Below are 16,053 nucleotides of genomic sequence, written 5' to 3'. Positions count from 1 at the left end.
CCTAGTTAACTGGCAGAGCCTTGGCAAGTTTGCAATTACCTCCCACCACACTCCCCAAAAAGCCATTGGCACCCAGGGCTCAGGAAGCAATGTTCAACTGATTTTCAAATGGTTTGGCCTCACTATCACACAGTCTCTTCTCAGTCCCTCTGCCTCCAATCCTTGTATAGTTTGCAGGAGATTTTTCTCACCTTGTTTATACTTAACCTATACCCAGCTTGTCAAATTTTACTTTGTAAAGACCTTCAGAATATTATTGTATCAACCTAGAGTCATCCTTTTCTTTCCATTTCTTGTTACGTAGGACTTAGAACCTGGGATCTGCTCTGTCAGGATTAGTTCCAGAACACAGTAACTTTCAATTGTTTTCTCTATTAGAACAAATGGATCTCAGAATCTCCCCAAAAGACACTGGGGGGATCAGACAAGACAAAGCAAGTGCCAATACGCCATTTCCATGCCGTTCAGGACCATGACTTAAAGAATTCATAAAATGCCCAGCTCATTGGAAGGAAAGCCACTGATCTACATCAGGACTAATAATATTGGTCTGCGAGCTCAATATATGGAAACACAGATAGCAACATTTACACTAGCTTTCGTTGTGTAATGCTTAATGGTTTGTCATTTGTGTTGTGGGAAGGCCTTAGGTAATGCAGGTTAAATCCTATTAGTATAACATATCCAGTTCCTCTGATTGCAATAGAATTTAGTAGTGAAGTTTATTAGCTATAGCATATAAAACAAGCTTTGGCTGGTAACTGTCTCTTGCTTTTTCAGAGATTTTTTTTTCTCTCTCAAATGATCTTTGTGGCTGTGAGTCTTCAGATATGTGGCCCCGAATTGCTGATTCTGTTCGAATAATGTCTAATACCAGGGTGAAATTACAGTTAGTTAGTTTGGAAAGCCATGTTTGCCTAAATAACACGGCCACTTTTAATATGAGATGCAGCTTCTCTGGATGCCCTGAGTCCCACTTGGTGAAAAAAACAATACTGATGTCCTAGGAAAAACCATTGACCTTGCCCAACCTTCCCCAACCGTACCAACTCCAGCTATCAAAATACACATCCTAGAGCCAAGTATCGGATTGGACTCTAGTGAACCACCCCCATTCCCTGCCACCCCGCCCTGTAACTGAGGAGTAGTCAAAAATCGTTGTTGTGATTTGCCCCCGGGCCCTCCTAAGTGCCAAGCTCCTGAAGTTTGTTGCAGCTTCTTGGCCAGGTTAGAGCTCAAAGTATAGTGGACTGTGTCCCTGGAAGAACAGCCCTGGTTTAAGAACTAGTTTAATTGAATCCCATTCTTTGGTAAAGGCGAAACTCATCTGTTTAAATGGAAAGCCCTGAAATACTTTACTTCAAATTAGGCAAGAGAAATAGGGTCCTATAGGCAGGGACCATGTCTCTTTTGCAGACTTTAAGTTGTAAAAATCACCCAACTAAGTCTGCTTTTTAGAAAAAAATTGTTATTCCAGAAAAGCAGTTTGGCAACACGTACTAAGAGCCTTAAATATGTTCACACCTATGTATGTAAATGCATAGAAAATGCTCGTGACAGAATGGTGCTGCTGATCACTTCTGAGGTGAAGAGCAGGAACTGGAGGGAGGCAGTCTGCAGGGATTTCAGTCATATCCACAGGATATTTATGTATTGAACGATATAATTAATTTTAATTACAACAACAGAAAAATATCCTCCCGCAACCAGGCCTGCCTCCCAAGGAAAGAATAAGAAATTCAGTGCAGAAAAAAAAATCAAGAAACAATGAAATGTCTTAAAATAGGGAATGGCTTAAACAAGTTACGGAATAGTATTTTAAGGCTATTTTATATAATAACAAAATACTATATTAAGGAATTTCTAATTACATTAGACAGTGGTAATAATATGCTAACTTAAAAATACCAGGATACCAAGTATAATCCCAATTTTCATAGGTAAAAAAGATACATATACCCTTGCGGACATGATATTCATACTTACTACTGATTGGTGAAATTGTTTGCTTTATTATACTTGACTGTGCTTGCAAAGTTTCTCCAACTTGGCTTCTAGAATCTAGTTTCAACATGCTTTTATATTTGTCTTTGATCTTGTGTTGCAGGCGTGCCTGCGTGATTCGAGGCCAAGTGGTGGCGGTAGATGGAACCCCACTAGTAGGGGTGAATGTTAGTTTCTTGCACCACAGTGATTATGGATTTACCATCAGCCGACAAGACGGAAGGTAAGTCAATATTGCTTCTGATTATTGTGGGGGCCAAGTACTGACTTCTAGACCTGCGTGAAACCGGGCCCCATCTTCTAGCTGTATATCAAGAAGTCATTGGTGATATTTATTTCCTGTCTTCCCCACCTAAATCTAACCAAATTTGTCTTCTAACCCTGTACTCATACTCTGAAGTCTTCTTGAAACCCTGGACCTATGGAAAGTTTTCTAGCCTTCATGTCATTCTATTTATAAACCCAGATGCAGCATCCAGTATGACGATGCAGGTAACAAAGAGGGGGCCCTAGAACACACTGAGGCTGTTCTTCCGTGATAGCCTGAAAGTATTTTAGAAATGAATGTGTCCAAAACATTTCTTCCAAAAGTATAGAATTCAGTGACATTAAGACGTATTTTTAAAATGTCTCCTTCCTAGACTGCCTATTTTACTATTTGACTAGTGGCTGTAAGTGGTTGACAACCATGGTCAGCCTAACCAATTCCTTTTGGTGTCTATCTAACCATAGCGATTTAACCTTCAGCACCAACCACAAGGCTGCTCTCTAAGGGTTTCGAGGTTCTCAGAGACCTGGGAAGCAAGACCACTAGGTAAAATCTTTTCCACCTGGAGAAAGATTTGCTCACAAAAACACTTTTTGTTGCTATCGTTTAGACAGACATTTGTTCAGAATATTTGAGTCAATAGGCCTGTGTGTCCAGCTTAAACGTACCTGTTTATGACTCTCCGGAACACTGTAATAATGATTTTGAGGTGCCCTAGTCTCCAGGTGGCTACCGTAAAATAACGTACTTGTAATAAGCCACTTCAGTACTCACATAAAGAGACCTACCTGTTGGCTTGGAGCTTTATCGCAATGTGAGAAACTATCTCATTTCAAGAATCTACGATCAATTCCTAACTACTTCAGAATTGTTAATTGTTCAACTTGGGCTATGCTGAATGAATTTTTTCAACTGCTTGTCAAGAAAATGCTTATAAAGATAATTAGTTAAAGAAGATAATAAGTGAGAGTTTTAACCTACATGAGAAAACAAACTGTTATTAAGACTTCAGAAAATCTAGAGATTTTTATATCAAATAATAATATTATTTATTAACTAGCCATCTATTCATTACAACAAGCTCAGTAGAACTACTCTGGATGCAGATAGTCTGAAAAAATATACACACACGCGCGCATGCATAAATATATACATATATACATGCACTGTGCACACTCACACATATATGTTCCTTATACATGTATACATGAGCATATTTCCTTTCAAATGTGATGGGCTTATTAGTAATTCCAATGGGCCTTTCTCCCACTCAGATGGAATGAGGGAATTTCAGTAGTTCACTCACCAGTAACTGGTACACAAAACTGGCCTCCCCCTTGCCAGCATGTCCCACCACTTTCCAGAAAGTGAGAAATGGATTATTTCTTTAAATAGAATATGCCCTCAGGGGCATTTGACTTCTCATGGAGAACTGATGGGCCCTCGGGTTTGTTTTTAGCTTGTATGCAAAGGTTTCGGTGAATTATTTGATATTCACAAGAGAACGTAAAAGAAACTTGATGTCTAAGAAGCCTAAAAATTTGTTTGCGGATTATAGAAAACATTAGAGGGGGACATTTTTCTGTGTTTTTAGTTTTAAGTGAAATGCTAAGACCCTCCTCCCTGAGCTCACTGTGACAACTAGGCTTATGTAGATGACAGATACTAGTTAGAGTCCCCTCTGGCAATAACTCTCCCCCTCAGGCTCCACAAAGGGTGTCAGCATTCAAAATATGTGCCCCAAATGCCAACCAGATTGTCCCATTGTCATCTCTTGGACATAAAGTGACAGTGTGATGAGAGATTCCATTTATATGTCTTCGTTTTGTTGCTGCCTCAGATTAAGTACATTTCAGAAGTAGCATAACATAAGGAAGCTAGACCTGAGGGCAGAAGGATTATAAGAAGGCTGAGATGAGCATTTAGGTACCTAGTAGGACATAGTGTGGTACGCAAGTTGCTGTCAGACATGCAAGACCCTCTGTCTCCAATTCTCAATCCCACTCGTCTGCCACTGTCCAGGGGTTCCCTCGAAAGGGATCGCTTCTTTGGGTTAAGCTCTTGATTCTCTCAAAGCCCCTGTCAAACGCAAATACATTATGTGGCATATGGAAATAATTACCTCCATTATCATCCATTTGCACAAATTAATTGACAACTTTCCCTAGAGAACCAGGAAGAGTCTAGGTCGTGATACCAAAATGATGTATAAAAAGCAGAGGGAGACCTGGCTGGTGTGGTTCAGTGGATTGAGTGCCAGCCTGTGAACTGAAGGGTCACCAGTTCGATTCCCAGTCCAGGGCACATGCCTGGGTTGCAGGCCAGGTCCCCAGTAGGGGCCACACGATAGGCAACCACACATTGATGTTTCTCTCCCTCTCTTTCTCCTTCCCTTCCCCTCTCTAAAATTAAATAAATAAAATATTTTAAAAAAATGTTTAAAGCAGAGGGAAAGATGTGAGTGGACTACAGGACCCCCTAAAAGTAAGAAAAGAATAGATACACAGATTGGGAGAGGCCAAAGTATCAGAAAAGGAAAAAAAGACAATTCTAAAGAAAAAGCAGAAATAGGTATGAGTATCAACTATACGCCAGGCATTTACATGAATGTCATTTTATTTCATCCTCACCACAACTCTTATGAGCTAGAAATCACTTGTATCATCCACCCCATTTGGTAGATGAGAAAACATAATATCCAAAGGAACACAGCTAATAAGAGTGAAGCCTGAAAGTTGAACCTAGGTAATCTGGCTCTTGTCTTCTATGATTTAAAACCTTCAACTTAGAGAGCAGGTGCTCAGTTGAAGTGTTGAAAGAAAACTGTTTATAAATATTTCAGCTAGTGATAAGCCAAATAGGAGGTTCTTGAGAAGCCTTAGAGGTCTCAAGAAGTTTGTTTGGAAGGCCATAGCGACGAGGACAAGGTTCCCTCAGATTCTCCTCAAGGAACAGTCTGTTCACTTAGGATGCCGCAAGGCAAAGGTAAACATTTGCACAGGCTTCAGTAGTCTCCCGTGTATCCATAGGACTGGTCTCACCTATGATGGATTGACAACAGCCTCCAAACTAATATGTCCCCTCCCTTGGGTCTTTTATATTCTCTCTCTCTCTCTCTCTCTCTCTCTCTCTCTCTCTCTCTCTCTCTCGACTTTATAGCCTGTTCTTAATGACCCATTACAATAAAGATCATTTGCTGTGGGGGAAATCCTAAAGAATTAATCATTCTGAGAGCATTATATTTGGCATTGCAATGGTTCACATGGGTTTTTGGCCACAGACTCACCTTCCACCTCCATGGCACGAGTTAACCAGACAGTGTTTACTGTATATAACAACTAAGTGGGAAGATGAGAAATCAGTTAGGGTTCTCCAGAGAAACAGTTCTGGTAGGAGAAAGGAGAGAAAGAGGGAGAGCTCAAGCAATTGGCTTATGTAATTGTGAGGATTGGTAAATCCAAACAGAAGGGGAGGCTCACAGACTGGAATCTCAAGGGAAAGAATCTCTGCAGTCCTGAGACCGAATCCCTCCCTCTTCAGAGAAACTTCAGTTTTTTCCTGAAGGTCTTTCAACTAATTGAATGAGTCCCTCCCACATTATCAAGGGTAATCTCCTTTAGTTAAAGTTAACTAATTGTAGATATTAACCACGTCTACAAAATACCTCAGCTGCAACACATAGATTAGTGTTTGATTGAATAACTCGGTACAGTTGCCCAGTCAAGCTGACACAGAAAACTAACCATCACAGGAAGCCTGGGGGAGGTTCCCAGGAAAACTTAAAAACTGGTGTCTGCTTATGGAGATAATCAAAAGCTGAGCTAGAGTTCATCTGAACTGCAAGAGAAAACATTATACATTTAATAGATCAGTGCATCTGATTTGAGAAGAAAGCTAACATTTGTTAAGTCCCTAATATATGCTTGACTCTTAAGTGTTTATGTCATTTACTCATTTACAGTAATAGTTGAGTGATAGATCCTATTAGCCCATTTTACTGATGAGGAAACTGACACTCTTGGATGTTAAATAGCTAGCCTAAAGTCACAAAGTTAACATAGCAGAGCTGGGATTTGAACCTAGATGTGTATGAAGTCAAAACCGCATTTCTTCTGCAAAACGAGTAGCCTGCCCTGTCTGCGTAATCCTTCTATAAGTAGAGAATGATTTCCAGCTATATATGTTCTTGTTTGGAGTTTGTTTTTGTGGGGGGTTTTGTTGTTGTTAGTTCGCGTTTGTTTTTATTTTCAAATAAATAAACACTGCAGTTATAAGGAGTCAAGAACTAAGGTTTGGGTAAAGCAGATAAACTCGCCCAAGGACACAGAGTTAAGTCAGTGTAGAATGTGAACTAGAGGAAAGGTCTCTTGACAAGTGTGGATTTTCCCCACTGTACTTGCCTTAAACTGTTCCTGTATTATCACGAATTCAGCCTCTCTGTCTTAAATCATAGCGGTTTGGGTTTTCTTTTTTTAGTACAATCCTTGAAGTTCTTCAAATCCTCTTTTTGGAAACTGCCCTAATATTACAACTACTTAACTGAAAAGGCAACAATAAACTATCAATGTTAGCCATCCTTTATTACTGCCCTACGAATCTTTATCTTGAAGATTTCTGCAACAAGACACCATTGGTAATACTATGATAAACATAATAAATATCATATGAAGGGCGTGGTGAGAAATCCATAATTAACCTGGTTACCTATGAGGGTATTTTATCTTTAAAAAAGTATCTTACAGAAAGAAGTCTTTTAATATAGTGAATGGCATACATCTGATGTGGATTTAAGTTGCTTTGAATACTAAGGAGCATCATATTGGCCTTTATCCATTTTCAAGTTATAATGATAATTTATCATTACCTTACTTTTATATAGTATTTTCTTCTTTTTGAATGCTTTCAAGCACATTATCTCAAAGACATCATGATACTTTAAAGAGAAGCAAGGTACAACCATCTAGTGCCAAATAAACTGAAACCTGAATGTTATGCTCCAATGCAAGAGTCATGTCAGAGATGCTCTTGTGGGAGAGGCAGTCTTGCCTTGTCAGAGATACGGAAGGAGTTGTCAGCGGAGATGGGCAGGGTCCATTACAGGCCGCCTTACAGGAGACGAAAAGGCTTTCTAGAGGGAACCCGAAATCCTAAATTAGAGTTCAAGTACAGTTAAGAGCCAAAGCAGGGAGCCAGATTCAGAGAGTTCAGGCAGGGTATTATTCAAGCAGCTTTCGGCGAACAGTTCTCCTCTGCCGGCATCTTTCTCCAAAGGCCACCTCAAAGACACCGTCAGGCTTCTGACATGATGTTTGCGATCCAGAACAAGATATTTAACATTTTGGCTCCTTACTTTTCTTGAGTTATATTATCAGAATTTTTTGGAGGATGAATAATGCATTAGATTACAGATGCTGCTGAATGTTGAAATGGTCATCTTTCCGTCCCCTCCAGCACAAAGGGTGGCCATGATGTCAGAGTTGCCTTTGCAGAAATACACGCAGTAGTTTTGTTTAAAATAGTACCAAGTTGGGCTCCTTAAGCCAGTCAGAGAAGGGCAAATGCCGTATGATCTCACTTATATGTGGAGTCTAATGAACAAAAGAAACTGACAACAAAACAGAAACAGAGGCATGGACACATGGAACAGACTGACCGCTGTGAGAGGGGAGGCGGAGGGGGGCCTGGTTGAAAGAAGGGGAAGGGAGTAGTCAAAGAACAGATATGCAGGATTCGTGGACATGGGCAGTAGTGTGGTGATGGCCAGACGGAAGCAGGGGCGAGGGTGGGGAGGAGGTGGGCAAGAGGGAAGGGGGGACGTCTGTAATCCTGTAAACAATAAAAATAAAGTTAAAACAGTATTAACCTGGCTTACAAATTCAGGGTGAATATCAACTGGTAATAGGAATTTTTTTCTCAGAAGTCTACTGGATAATGAAAAGAAGTCATCCATGAATGAATATTGAGCTAGAGGGAATTTATAAATTAGAGAATATGAATGAGTATAGCCGAGTCCCAAAAGAAGGGAAATACACTAAAATTACCTATTTTTAATCCTTATTTTGTGTGTTCATCTGGTTAAAGCTGTCTCATAATTTTCCTTCTCAGCTTTGACCTCGTAGCCATGGGTGGTATCTCTGTCATCTTAATCTTTGATCGCTCACCTTTCCTGTCTGAGAAGAGGACACTCTGGTTGCCTTGGAACCAATTCATTGTGGTGGAGAAAGTAACCATGCAGAGAATTGTATCAGACCCACCATCCTGCGATATCTCCAACTTTATCAGCCCAAACCCTATTGTGCTTCCTTCACCGCTCACATCATTTGGAGGGTCCTGTCCAGACCGGGGAACTATTGTTCCTGAGCTGCAGGTGAGTGCTTTGGCCTTTGAATGTATAAAATCATAGTATCATGGGGTGCTCAACAATGTATAATGGCTAGAGTCTTTTTCTGGTACTCCTGCCAGTACTATAATGCGCTGCCCTTCATTTATCAAAAGAAACCTTCAAATGTAATCTCTCTGGCACACATTTACAAAGTGATTGGCCAGGGTTATAGGGCGCTATCTGTGTCCACAGAACAAAGCAAGATGAACTAGCTGTCATGAGAATTAAACCCCAAACCTTGACCTAATGAACACTGTGCTCTAAGGAACAAAGCTACCTGGCTCAATTGTGATAACAGTATAATCAATAAGGTGGGACCATTTGTGCTTCTGAAATTAAAGCTCCCTAAAACATCTAGTTTTCTTTCATTGTCAAGTTTTCATCCACTGTCATTGTCCTTAAAAGTCATGACAGTTCCTCTTGTTTAGCTGAAGGTAGTTTTCAAGGCTATGGGTTTTGTTTAAAGCTTTGCCTTTGAGTGTTCAAGGTTTATAATGCAAGGAACACATTTTTAAACCCTGATATTTTAGGATTCCTGAAAATTTTTCTTTGTTGAGCATTCAATATTTTAACTTCAATATTAAGTCATTCAAACATCCATAGTACAATTCTCTCATGACATTATGAAAGCATGTTAGTGAGAGTTAAATGTGGAAGCCATCAAAATGGACTCATCAGTCATACAGATCCAGAATTCCAAAAGTATCCAGAATTCCAAAAGTATACTCATGAAGAAGTAAACAGACATTGCAGGATTGAATTGGTTTTTCTTCCATCACAACATCCCCACCAACTATTAGCAGTGCCTATAGGATACCACTTAAGAGTGGTTCACAAAAAATAGTGCTCTACAGAAAAGGGAGTCCAAAGAGTTACCATTCCTGTCTGTTCCATTGTATTTCCTTAGAAAGAAAGAAAAAGCAGGATATTTAATGAGGGCATTTGACTGGTAACGCCAATCCCTTCACCTGTGTCATTAGGAAGTATGGGTCTCTTTCGACACAAAAGTTTTCAAACTGATCTAGGATTGCATGTTCCCTTGGGGAAGTGAAATACTAAGGTGGTAAGTGTCATGCTATTTTTGTCGGTTGTGCTTCTGCCACCATCTAAGAAGACAGAGCCAATGGACAGCTTGGTATCAAATGGCTAATGTAGAGGAAGAAAAATTGGGCGATGAGTAGACAAGAGGGATTTGTGCACACACAGAAAAGGATGACCAGAAATCCTGGGCAGGAGGAGATACCATGTGTTTAACAATTAGTTCTGCTATGTGCACTAGTTTGGAAAAAAAGAAGAAGGGACAGGGTTCTGAGCTAAAAATGAATGAGCGCACAAAAATACCCACAACTGTCCACGTCACCTTCACTGTGTTGAACAGAGTGAGCTCTTTCTTCAGCTGTATTTTGAAAGTCAAAAGTCATGAAATGCAAAACTTAATTTTAGTGACCACTTTTGGTTTTTTAACTCTTTCTGTGCTAATAAACAAGTAATAGCAATTAATTAAAGAAGCCAAGTGGTATTTTCACTCTGGGACCAGCATTTATGATAAAATTTGCACGAGTTATTGGGAGTTATTTGCTTTTCAGTCACAGTTGCCAACTTGGTAAAACATCTTCCCAGCTATTGGTACATCTAGGCACAGAGAAATATGTAAGCAAAATTTGATTAAATATTTGGTCCTCAGGGTCATTCCAAAGCTCCGAAGAAGACGAGTTTGATGGCATCAGTAAAGATTAATTTCAGGGAATCCATAATCTCTGTCATAAAATATCACATGCTAGGCCTGCTTCTGGAGACCTTCCTCTTAGAGAGCCGAGCCAAAATAAGGATCACAACAATAGTTTTGTGATATATGACTGAACACACCAAACAAGATTTTGTATATGGGAACATATAAGAAAAAGACCACTTATTGGAGTCCATGTCACTGAACTGCTCGACATTCACCAAGCAGTGTGACCCCTGACTCTTACTAAGCAATTTCTGGAACACTGTTGAAAAACTGAAATCGTACTTTTCTCAGTCTTTCCTAGCAGGGGCAAAAGGAGAACAGTCCTCAAGCTTAGCTGGATATCTTGTCCATATATAGATTCAGTGCAGAATTCGAAACCCATACTCACGTAGCCTCACGTAGTTTCTAGAACAAATGTTGATAGCTCCCTTTAAGGTCTCTCCTTTGTCCCGCTCCTAAGCTAACAAAGCATGCAGTATTCTTGTCTACCTGTGGCCACTCATAAGAGCCCATTTGGCTTTCTTTCAGGTTGTACAGGAGGAGATCCCCATTCCTTCCAGCTTTGTGAGGCTGAGTTACCTGAGCAGTCGCACCCCTGGCTATAAAACCCTGCTACGGATCCTTCTAACCCATTCAACCATTCCCGTGGGTATGATTAAAGTACACCTCACAGTAGCTGTGGAAGGGCGGCTCACCCAGAAGTGGTTTCCTGCTGCAGTTAATCTCGTCTACACGTTTGCTTGGAACAAGACTGACATCTATGGACAGAAGGTTTGGGGCCTGGCGGAGGCCTTGGGTAGGTCAAAATAATTCTATGTAAACAGCAATATGATTGTTACAAAACAGAAAGTACTAGTTGCATATTAATTTGTATTTGGAATGATTGTGGGTTTTCTTCTATATAAAGGATCCAAGGCTTTTTTTTTTTCATTTAAACACTTCCTTTGGGTCTGTTTAGAGTTCCCTTCTAACACATTCTTGCTTCAAATGGTTTTAGTTCCCCTCATAATGGCTGCGTCCCACTGAAATCTCACACTCTCTGACTGTAACTGTCTCCAGAGCTGAATATCGCCTTCTAACTGCGACCTTTGGTGTGGCGTTCTTGAGGCCATGTTTTTGGATTTGACATTTACACTGCCATTTCCACACAGAAACTACAAAATTCTAACTTATAGGCATCTCCACTTACTACCTTTTATGTCTAAGATGGTTAGACTCCATTAAATTGTTACTTTGATAGGTTAAATAAAAAAATCATCCTGTCTTCCAAGTCTTTTTGATTTTCTGTTATCTCAAGACTTTAAAACCAAGAATCTTAACAGATAGCAGAGACCTTAAGAGGTCCTTTGGGCCTACGATTTTCACATATTTAGTTCTCTCAGACAAATGACATTTAAAAAAATGAAACTGATAAAGATTTGCCAACTTTTTTATTTTGTCAAGTAAAGCTATTTTAAAAGGGGGAAAAAAAAGCCCTGCTAAAATCTACTATCACCTACTATTATCATAATTTTATAAAGAAGGGATTCTTTAACACCAACAAAAGGAATAGCCTGTCTTAGGAAATAACAGTAAGCAATCTAATACTGATGCTCAGAGAAAAAGAGTGAGAGAGAGAGAGAGAGAGAGAGAGAGAGAGAGAGAGATGCCAATGTCTTTATTTTCCATACTCTGTACATGACAGTGAAAACTTCGTAAGGGACCTGACAGGTCTATGGAACCGCAGTTGGGAGCTATTGTGCCTTCAGGCAGTATCTCATGGAAACCACCACTGGATAGATGGAAGACTATTTTTATAGTTCTTCAGAAGAGATGTTTTCGTATCCTCCCTTGGAAGTGTCTGTCATGGTACAAGTGCCATATAACTGACCTACATTTTTTAGACTAGTGTATGAATTTCCTTTCTTTCTTTCCAGAAGAAAATAGAGAGAGAGAAAACAAAAACACTGGTGACTCTTCTTTGCCCAAGAGACCTTCATATATTTAAATAATTAACTCATCTCTGTTGGACTGTATTAGTATGCAAGGAACACGCTGTGTTCAGATGTCCTCAGTTAGTGGGGACTTACTGGAAAGACCCAAAGGAAAGTAAGAAAGAACACCTCTGAAGCCAGACTCCCTCCCTGGGTTTAAATCATCCCCTATCTACTTATTAGCGAGTCGACATTAAGTAAGTTACTTAATCTCCAAATGTTAAGTTTCTCCATCTATAAAATGGGAATCATAAAAAGAATGTTACTTACCTTGGTTATTACGACATAAGGATTAAATGAGGTGAGTAATGCAAAGTGCTTTACACGTGGTCAGCACTCAACAAAGGTTAGGCACTGGTATGGGTTTTTCACTCTGGCTGCGGCCAGCTTATTGGGTTCGAAGGTATAAAACACAGTCTATGCAGCTATTTGTTACCGCAGCTTCTCTAAGACAGAAGCTGTGGGTATAACAGGTAAGCATTGTATTAGTTATTCTCCATTTGCCCTCCCTGCCAAACACACATGATCTCTTCTCTGCCCTCCTCTGTTATCTGAGAGTTGGATTCTCTGGACCGCGTGACCTGCACTCCTTTGCGGTCTGGCTTGCCTTTTGAATGAATCAATGGGTGGCACCCTGTGGAGACTGAAGAGTGGAAGAAACAGCTGAGGGCATCTCTCTCTCTCTCTCTCTCTCTCTCTCTCTCTGTAACTATATTAGAAATTGGCAGCTCCTGTCCAGGAGCTCCTCCTTCAAATCCTCATGCCCTCTCTGGCCTTCTGCATTATCATTCCTTCTCCCTCTGTCCCCGGGAGGTTTCCCAGTGTTGTCGGTCCCTGGGTGAGTCACCCCAGCCCTTGCCGATTCCCTTAGCTCTGCTTACACCTCTACGTAATCCCTTCATTCAACCCTGCAGTGAACATTTGTGAGCATGACATGTAATCCCTGCTGGGCCCCTGATTGGTGCCTACTCAAAGCTGCGCAGTCTCCTCTCCAGGATATTCTCCTAAAGGCTTTGCTTCACTAGAATAATCCAGCCTTCTTCTAACTTTTCTCCATAGGCCTTTGTTCTCCAATTCCTTGGGACCCTCATCACAATACCTGTGGTGTTTTGGGGATTTTGCTTTTTTAAAAAACCTTTTTTTCCTTAAGTTGTGACAATGAGTTTACCCCACACACTCACGAAGAGCTGCCTAGGACCATATCCAGTGGTCACTTTTTGCTAGGGTTCACAGAAATGCAGTTTAGCCTTACTTTTTAAACATAACAGCTATATTGAACTAAATACAATTCACATACCATAAAGTTCACCCATTTACAGTGTACAATTCAGTGGTCTTTAGTATTTTCACAGGGTTCCGCAACCATCGCCAATATCTAATTCCAGAACATTTTCATTATCATCCCACAAAGTAACCCCATATACGCATACATTAGCAGTCACTCTCCACTCCTTCCTCCCCTTTAGGCCCTGGCAACCACCAACCTTCTTTCTCTCTGTGGATTTACCTATTCTGCATATTTCAAACAAACAGAATCATACAATATATACTCTTTTGTATGTGGCTTCTATCACGTGGCACGATTTTTCCAAACCTAATCCATGTCATAGCATGTACCAGTACTTTGTTCCTTTTTAGGACCAAATAATATTCCATTGTGTTGATAGATCACCTTTTTTGTTTGTCTATTCATCAACCAATGGACATCGGGTTATTTCCACCTTTTGGCTATCGTGAATAGTGCTGCTGTGATCATTTATGTACAAGTACTTGTTTGAATATCTGTTTTCAGTTCTTTGGAGAATATACCTGAGTAGAATTATTGGATCATACAGAAATTCTATGTTGGACTTGTTGAGGATCTGCCAAACTGTTTTCCACAGTGTCTGCACCATTTTATCAACCTCCCTTTATGCATAAAATGTGTTACACCTCTTCCTTTTAAATACCGCTAGTGCAAAGGATTCAAAAAATGTCCTCCTTATTGTAGTTAAGGACTCCTACTAACTCAGTTTCTAATATGTCCATCGATGACTGCATAAACAATTAAAACACAAAGAAAAGCAGCCTTTCCGGGATATGCACTGGTGACGAAGCCTCCATTCCTATTGTGTGCCTATGTGTGTAGGTTTACTTCGTATTTCTATAATTTATTCCTGGTTTAAACTCCCTCAAGCATTCTGACTTTAAAATAGCCTTAATTAAAATGCTAAAATGTATATCGTGGGTTCCTTTTTAAGGCTAATAACAGTAATAAAAGCAAGAGTCAGTTGACCCATTCATAAATATCCAGAAAGAGAGGGGAAAAATGTTCTTTATGGTGTTTTATGTGCACTTAAGGGACACAATTTTTTTTAGGGTAAAGAAAGAAAACTGGTAAGGATCCCAAGGAAAACAGCCAAAATGATTTCAAGCGTGGCACCTAAAATAGAATATGGATTATTTACCTTGTAGGAAATGTCCTGATGCCTTAATCATGGTTAAAGGGACTTTATTTACTACCTAGGCTCCATTTCCATCTCCATAGACACTAAGAATTTTCTTGACAGTGGTAAAACATTAGAACAAGTGGTAGAATGAAGCTGGAGACTCTGCTTCTCTGAAGATGGATTGTGAGCCCCTTAAGAATGCAACAGACAATAAGCAGTTCAGTTGATCAGTGGATGGAAACAAAGGTATTGAGAATATTACCATTTAGCTCACACCTTAATAAATATAATCAAATCTAAACAAACAAAGAAGAAAGCATTTAGTTGTATTTCTGGCCGTATTTTATAATCACTTCACTGATGAAAGAAGAAACACTCACTTTTGCACCAGATAGTAACAACTGTGCTATATATAACACTTCTCAGATTTGCTGCAGATTCAGAAATCCTAGTATAGTCTTTTGGTTAGCAGAAGAATAACCACCAGCCACCAAACATGTCTGTCTCTAGAACCTGTGAATATATTACATTACACGGCAGAAGAGAATTAAGGTTGCTAATCAGCTGACCTGGAGATGGATTAGCCTGGATTATCCAGGTAAACCCAGTGTCATCACGAGGGTCCTTAAGTGTGGAAGAGTGAGGCAGAAGGGGAGGTCAGAGAGAGAGGAAGTTATAACTATAGAAGAAAGGCTCAGCAAGATGCGTCATTGCTGGCTTTGCAGATGAGGGAGGGGAGCCATGAACCAAGGAATGTGAGTGACCTCTAGAAGACGGAAAAGACAAAGAAAGAGATTTTTCCTTAGAGCCTCCAGCATGCTGACACCTTGATTCTAACTTAATGAGACTCATCTCAGACTTCTGGCCTCCTTAACCATAAGAAGACAAATCTGTCTTATCTGAAGCCTTTAAGTTTAAGGTAATTTGTTAAAGCAGCTATAGGAAACAAACCTTGACCAATATTCTTACAGTCCCACTTACAGCAAGGATTTTGGTTTAAGCAATGGCTAGAAAGGTTTCACACTCTTCTTCCTTCTCGTGCCCATTAAATATGAACCTCTGCCCCACCCACTTCCAGGTGATGTAGAAAGAGGAGTTCAGATTTAAAGAAGCTAAATTTGAAGCGATGATGAATATCTAAGTTGAAATGTCCACTTCATTTGAAATGTGGGACTCTTGTTTCACACATCACTTGGCTGTGGGGAATTGATGGGATCTCTAACGGCTAGAGTGTCAGAAAAGAAGAGTAGATTGTTGAGGTTACA

The 16,053-nt window shown here is 40.0% G+C and overlaps 1 protein-coding gene across 1 annotated transcript in view; it reads left to right on the top strand.

Moving 5' to 3' along the window:
• The window catches only part of TENM1 (teneurin transmembrane protein 1), a 368,853-nt gene that overhangs the window by 222,442 nt on the left and 130,358 nt on the right, over positions 1-16,053 (top strand). Inside the window, exons 12-14 of the mRNA XM_054576998.1 lie at positions 2,108-2,227; positions 8,378-8,639; positions 10,915-11,182. Of these exons, the coding sequence (XP_054432973.1) occupies positions 2,108-2,227; positions 8,378-8,639; positions 10,915-11,182 (650 nt within the window). The remainder of the gene's footprint in view (positions 1-2,107; positions 2,228-8,377; positions 8,640-10,914; positions 11,183-16,053) is intronic.

The sequence above is a fragment of the Pteronotus mesoamericanus genome, unplaced genomic scaffold (genome assembly GCF_021234165.1).
Source record: "Pteronotus mesoamericanus isolate MK-2021 breed Mesoamerican mustached bat unplaced genomic scaffold, CSHL_Meso_final contig_40, whole genome shotgun sequence".
Classification (NCBI taxonomy): Eukaryota; Metazoa; Chordata; class Mammalia; order Chiroptera; family Mormoopidae; genus Pteronotus; species Pteronotus mesoamericanus.
Note: the sequence above shows the minus strand (reverse complement) of the source record. Positions and strands in the feature narration are given on the sequence as shown.